General features: G+C 32.4%; 1 protein-coding gene across 1 annotated transcript in view; it reads left to right on the top strand.

The window, feature by feature from the left end:
- Positions 1-5,003, top strand: part of LOC117119687 (plexin-A4-like) — a 40,862-nt gene extending 35,859 nt beyond the window's left edge. Inside the window, exons 46-52 of the mRNA XM_033264523.1 lie at positions 101-183; positions 552-632; positions 1,372-1,538; positions 2,175-2,322; positions 2,598-2,738; positions 3,719-3,793; positions 4,506-5,003. Coding sequence (XP_033120414.1) covers positions 101-183; positions 552-632; positions 1,372-1,538; positions 2,175-2,322; positions 2,598-2,738; positions 3,719-3,793; positions 4,506-4,652 — 842 coding nt within the window. The 3' untranslated portion in view covers positions 4,653-5,003. The remainder of the gene's footprint in view (positions 1-100; positions 184-551; positions 633-1,371; positions 1,539-2,174; positions 2,323-2,597; positions 2,739-3,718; positions 3,794-4,505) is intronic.
- The last annotated feature ends 1,648 nt before the right edge of the window (positions 5,004-6,651 follow it).

The following is a 6,651-nucleotide window of genomic DNA, read 5'->3' as shown; positions in this document are numbered from 1 at the left end:
TGCCGTGGTGAAATTTGAGACAAGTGGAATGTTTAGTGACAATGTCTAGGTTCAACCAAATAGGATATTTACCTTAGTAGTTTAACTTCTATTTTAATAGATGAACATGCTTACGAAACATCTATTTTAATAGATGATCATACATACGAAGAATTAGACGAAGGAGATGGTGTTTATCACATTGTAAGTTTTATTGTAATTTACTTAAAAGGTCCTAACAAACTTGCATCATGCTAATGCTATAAGGTTTGATTATAATTATGTAACATATCGTAAATTCATTTATGATTAATACGTAATGCATGATAAAGCATATTAACAGTGACACCGTATACTTTTTTAACCATTATATATTGTACACCACCGTATAGTTGAGTATCACATCTCTGATATCAACTAACTAACAATACAATTGTTGGCATAAACGAATATTCCAAAAGTGGGTTTTATTACCAATGTGTCACATATCATTTTAGTATTTCATTTAATTGTATCAATACATATAAATAAACTTAGGAGGGTATTACAGTAATTTTGGCATTATCTTATAGTTGGACCTTCAAGAGGATGCATACATAGAAGTAAAGAATAAAGTTGATAAATCTGACCTTGCTAGATTAAACGAAACTAAGGTAGGGCATATTTCTGATTTACAGAAATAATTTTTTTCTGTTAGGTTAGCTTTTGTCTTTTGTTTTTGTTTTTGTTTGTTTGTTTTTTGTTTTTTTTAGGGGAGCTCTTTCCTCCCTTTTGATGTATCACAATTAAAAGCATTAGTTTAATTTGCCTCCTATTTACAAGTTCCCTGGAGTTTCTTGGAGGTATTTCATCATCTTTATCATTTTATTATCCTTGCATTTGTTATTTGTTTTTATGGAATTATTGACGAATTGATGAATGAAGAATTGATTGATTGATATGCCTATTGTCTAAGTGCAAATTATGTAATGAGATATCTAAATTTAAAAAAAAAAGCAATCAATAGAAAAACAATTCTTAACATTTTCTTAATGCCATATACCGAAAACCAGTATATTGGGTACCCTCGTTGCCATTTGTTGACCCCGGTTCATCTTAAACTCAGCCGCCCTCTCTTCTGGTAAATACACTAGTTAAATGGTTGGGGCTAAGGTGTGAACATTTTGAGAGAAATTGCACTCTCATACTTTTAAAAACCTTAACAGTTCTATTTTCATAATGATAAAATTAATATTTCAAGAATACAATACAAAAATTATTTTTCTAATTTAGGGGTGTGATCGCACCGTATGCAGCCCCACTTTGTATCCGCACCAGATAAGCATAGCTATACAGTACCAAATATATTTTGATTGTATTTGTTTTCATTTTATGTATTGATACAAAATACAGAAAGTTTACCAGGGATATGTTAATTCACTTTTTGAGGCAATCTTCAGCCCATCTGCCCAAAAGCATCATTTGCTATGCGGCGTTAAATTTATCTTTGACATTTTGGACAATGAGGCTTCTGCACGTGATATTAGCGTCAATGATTTGAAAATATGGAAAAACAACAGGTACGATGATTCATATAACTAATAATAATAATAATAACATAATATGATGATGATGCTGATGATAATGATTATGACGACGATCGCGATGATGACGAATGGTAATAATCATCATGATGATGATAATGAAAATAATACTGGTGATAATGGTGTTGATGATAATGGTGCTGCTACTATTAATTATGTTAAGATGATGGTGAAGATTATGGTGGCGATGATGGTAGTGGCAACTCTCTTCCCCCTAATATACGGGAATCTCCATCACTTCCCTATTAAGGCCTGACTATAAAAAAAATCTTTTCTTATCCTCATCTGATTATTTTTTTTTATTTGTTGATGGTTTTTTTTGTTCCATTTTTCTTGTCTCGTCTCTTCATCTTATTTGTGTCTTTTATTTAACGTGCATAGAGACTTAGTATTATGCGCTATTCGAAATTCTTTACCTTCATAATAATGTTGACTCTGAGAATGGCAATAACGACGTTAATGATGAATTGATAATCTGCCGGTGAAAAGTTGTGCGTTTATAAACCACAACTGTGTTAGACTAGAAACAAGTTACACTGTTCGATTTGAAAGATGTTGATAACATTTTCAAGGCTCGACAGGAATTAATGGAACATTTTTTTTATTCTTTAGCTTTGCTGAGATGTTTTGTGTTCGAATCCTCACCCACCCTGCCTTCGTATGTGATATCCAGCAAACGCCACCTATTGGCGTCACTATGGATGTCATTTCAAAGGTGTTTCAAGACTCTTGGTCGACGGAGCTCTTTAGTTTCAACGAGGTAAATCTAGAGGAACCGGTTTTTATCATCATCTAACGTTGAACTGAAAATAGGTCGTATTCTTTTTTTATTCTAAATGACATTAATCAATTTATTGGGCCAAATTTACGTGTGGATTTATTTTCTTGTTTAAAATATATCATTCGGTATCATTCAGGTTATCAGTGAAACTGATTATATTTTGTTTGTTTGCATAGTTATTTACTGAAATGTATGTTATCACTATATTGTATTTCTATTCTTTTTTATTTTTCATTTATTAATTCTAATTTTAGAATTCTTTCAGTCATCGGCAAATGTTTGTGAATGAGATTCCTCGGTATCGCCAAGTTGTCTCAAGTTTCTATAGCGACATAAAAAGTGTCACACCTTGCAATCGCGAAGACGTCATCAACGAAATTCAACCACTTCTGGATGTAAATAGATATTTAGTTACCACTACTAATGCAATTAAACTTTTACATAATATATTAGTATAGCAAATTAATTTTGCTTTTTAAAAATACCTTGTCATTAATGACCAATGTCCAGAAATTTTCACTTTTAAACACAAGTATGGTAGAAATAAGCATGTAAATATTCCGGGTTTGTGAACATTCCATGAATTTAGGAAAGTATAATACATACTCCAAGTATTGAAATACACGCCATCGTGTTGGGATTCAATATTTCGACATTAATGATGTCATCATCATTCCTGATGATGATAATGTATTATACTTTCTTATCTGAGATTAATCAGTCGACCTTTCGGTTTTTCCATGAATTTGTTAACATATTCCTTGTGATGTTTGTGATAAAGTTTTGTACAATTTTGGAGGGCTAGAAGAGATTTAAAACGCTGGGGCGTATGCAGAGTTGGAATGGGGGTGGGGAGTGCAGACAGTGCGATCGCAGCCCCCTTATATGTATTAAGAAAACTATTGTTGTATTGTATTGTTGATATGAATTACCGGTAAGATTGTAAAGGTATGACAGTGCAATTTCCGGACACCTAGATATTCATATTCCCAAAATGTTCGCACCTCAGCCCCTACCATGTTGGGGCTGTGGTGGTGTCGACTGCCACGCACCCCCTACCTTCAAATTCTTCATGCGCCACAGAAACGTATTATCAAAGCACAGAATTTTAGGATATTTTTTTCTGGGTTTGTTTGTGTGGTATTATGTACTGTTAGTTGAGAAAGCCAGACAGTGTGCAATTGTCTGAATTGTTTACTTTTGGTATACCCACAGGTGCTATATTGTACTTTTGTTCGTTTTCTTTTTTTTTTAAAACAAATTAAAAAAAATAATATATTGGTTTATTTTATTTATTATTACTATTTCTAATTTGTGTAATGGCATAATTTAGTATACGCGTTTGAATTTAAAAAGCGATCGTTTGTCTTTGCAGCCATTCAAAGCACTGTTTAAAAAGTCTAGTGTACTGGAGAATTTATATTCTTTAATTGATCAACATGTTGATACGGTAAGAATCTATTACAGCTTTGTCACTTCAAATCAAAACAAAGTTTACTTCGTTTTGTATTATCTTTTACACTGTTTTAAGTTTGTTTAAGCCCGGTGTTAAGCTCACATAAATGTGACTAGAATTTGGACCTTGTCAATACAAACAGTCCTGGCTGCATTGTAAATAATTGTGGAAATCAACATTGTATTATTTGATCTTCTAATAAACAAAAAACAAAATGTGTAAATCCTGATAAACCTTTTATAAAGTGAGAGAAGGTTAAGTTCTACATAAATCTGTTGACTCTTATAAACCTTTCCTGGACTTTCAGTATCTATTCTGAGGATATGGACTTTAATATTGCTATGGATGATTATAATATGATTTTTTTTTAAAATAGAAGATGAGCTTGCTTTAATAAAGGTCAAAGTAACACATGCTATCTCCGATAGTTGTATAATAACATCTGTCATACCAGAGTTTTTGATTGATTCTTTCTTGACGCATTAAGATTTACGTCGTAATACCCTTCATAAAATCCCATAGTATTACAATACAATCTGTAAAATTACAGACACAAAACATAATTACGATTGTTTTTGTTCATGGCTGCACCTTTGACATAGCTATGTGCACTTGGAATGTCAGCGTTTTGTCATAAATTTAGCCTACTTTGATTACCATAGCGTTATCCTACTGCTTTGTTAATGCTTACTTCTCTTTTTTCAAGGTGAAGAACGCCCTCTTCGATGATGAAAATTGTAGGACAGATGCTACAATGAGGAAACTGGAACAAGTTGCTATGGCTTTATCCAAGAAAAAGACAGCACCGGAATATGTAAATAGGCCTACTAAACGACGATTCATTCGCCGCTGAGTAGAGATGAAATAAAGTGTGCCTGAGTCTGACTTTCAGTCATCGGCAAATGTTTGTGAATGAGATTCCTCGGTATCGCCAAGTTGTTTTAAGTTTCTATAGCGACATAAAAAGTGTCACGCCTTGCAATCGCGAAGACTTCATCAACGAAATTCAACCACTTCTGGATGTAAATAGACATTTAGTTACCACTACTAATTATTATGCAATTTAACTTTTTCATATAGTAGTATAGCAAATTGATTTTGCTTTTATAGAATACCTTGTCATTAATGACCAATGTCCAGAAATTTTTAATTTTAAACACAAGTATAGTAGTAGAAGTAAGCATATAAATATTCCGCGTTTGTGAACATTCAACGAATTTTGGAACATATTCCTCTTGATGTTTGTGATAAAGTTTTGTACAATTTTGGAGAAGAGAAACGCTGGGGCGGATGCAAAGTTAGGGGAGGGGGGGTGGTGGAGTGCAGACGGTGCGATTAGTTTTCTAAATATGTATTAAGAAAACTAATTGTTGTATTATATTGTTGAGTTACCGGTAAGATTCTAAAGGTATGAGGGGGAAATTTCCGGGTACCTAGATGTTCATTATTATTCTCAAAATGTTCGCACCTCATCTCCTACCATGTTGTGGCTTTGGTGGTGTCGAATCCCACGCACCCCCTACCGACCAAATCCTGCATCCGCCCAAGAAACGTGTACAGTATAATATTTGACGATTCATTCACCGCTGAGTGGAGATGAAATAAAGTGTCTCTGAGTCTGACTCTGTGATGGCGAGGAATGAATGAGATTTGTTTTTTTCAAAGTAGAATGATGTTATCGACATTATATTGGATCTTTGACAATTGATACAGTTTTCATCTAGAATATTTCTTGCTTTTGAAAATTACGTGAAAAATTGAAAATAGAGGTGGATCACAGCACCGAGAAAATAAAAAAAGTAATTACGTCCATAGACTACCAAGTATGCGTCGCTTTGTAGATTTAATAAAAATAAAGCCTACACAAATTTTAGGCTTATATTGCGTCTATTTTTATTCTTTATAAATATATTCGGAATATGAAATGAATAATAATATCAATAATGGTAATAGGGTGCTGTTATGAAATAAAGATTCATAGTAATTAATAATTTGTCTCATATGAGATGGTAGCCAAGGCCAATCTCCATGATAACGATAATAATAAACAAAATGATATTGATTATTAGACATAATATGATGTTAATGATGATATTACGCAGACAATAATACATATGATTATATTTACTTTAATTATGAAATTTATTTTAATGATTGTATACAGTTCATTAGCATTGCTCTACGTTCATGGGCATAGACCATTTTGTTTTACTTTCATCTGTGGACTGACTGTACAATAATATGCCACTCATTATTTTACTGAAACTTTTATAGATGATTCTTTGTTGTAAGTTGACTAACACTTAGGTTTGAAGAAGTAAGTAATTTTTAAGAACGTTATTACAAATTATACGCACAATATGTTCATTTAGTTTTATAATAATTATTATGTTTGTTCAATAAATTGTAGGACTTACTTTGTGACATCAAAATAATATTTTGTTGTTTCTTTTGTTTTTTTTTTTAAATTCATGTATGATAAACAAAGTCGAGTTTAGAGGGTGCCTCGTTTCAGTTGTACTTGTAAAGGAAGGTGCAGTGTTGAACATAGCAACTCAATAATTATGTTTTATCAAAATACTCAATTCTTTATCTTTGGAATTTCGCGGCTTACCATTGGCGTTCACAACGAATCAAATCTAGTCCAGTCAATATGTGACAAAATTATACTCAACCCAGAACTTATTAGCGTAGCAGCTCTTAAAATCTATAAATGAAAAGAAAAAAAAAAGCCTCCGGATATTTACTTTCAGGCTGATTAAATTGCATAATGCAAAATGCATTGCACGCGTAGGCCTATGTGCCCAGATATATATGTATGTATATGTATGTATAGGTATGTATATATATAT

Source organism: Anneissia japonica, unplaced genomic scaffold (genome assembly GCF_011630105.1).
Source record: "Anneissia japonica isolate Jap-2015-1 unplaced genomic scaffold, ASM1163010v1 scaffold7767_len233565_cov179, whole genome shotgun sequence".
NCBI classification, from domain to species: Eukaryota; Metazoa; Echinodermata; class Crinoidea; order Comatulida; family Comatulidae; genus Anneissia; species Anneissia japonica.
The sequence above is the reverse complement of the archived record's forward strand: the minus strand, read 5'-3'. Positions and strand labels throughout refer to the sequence as shown.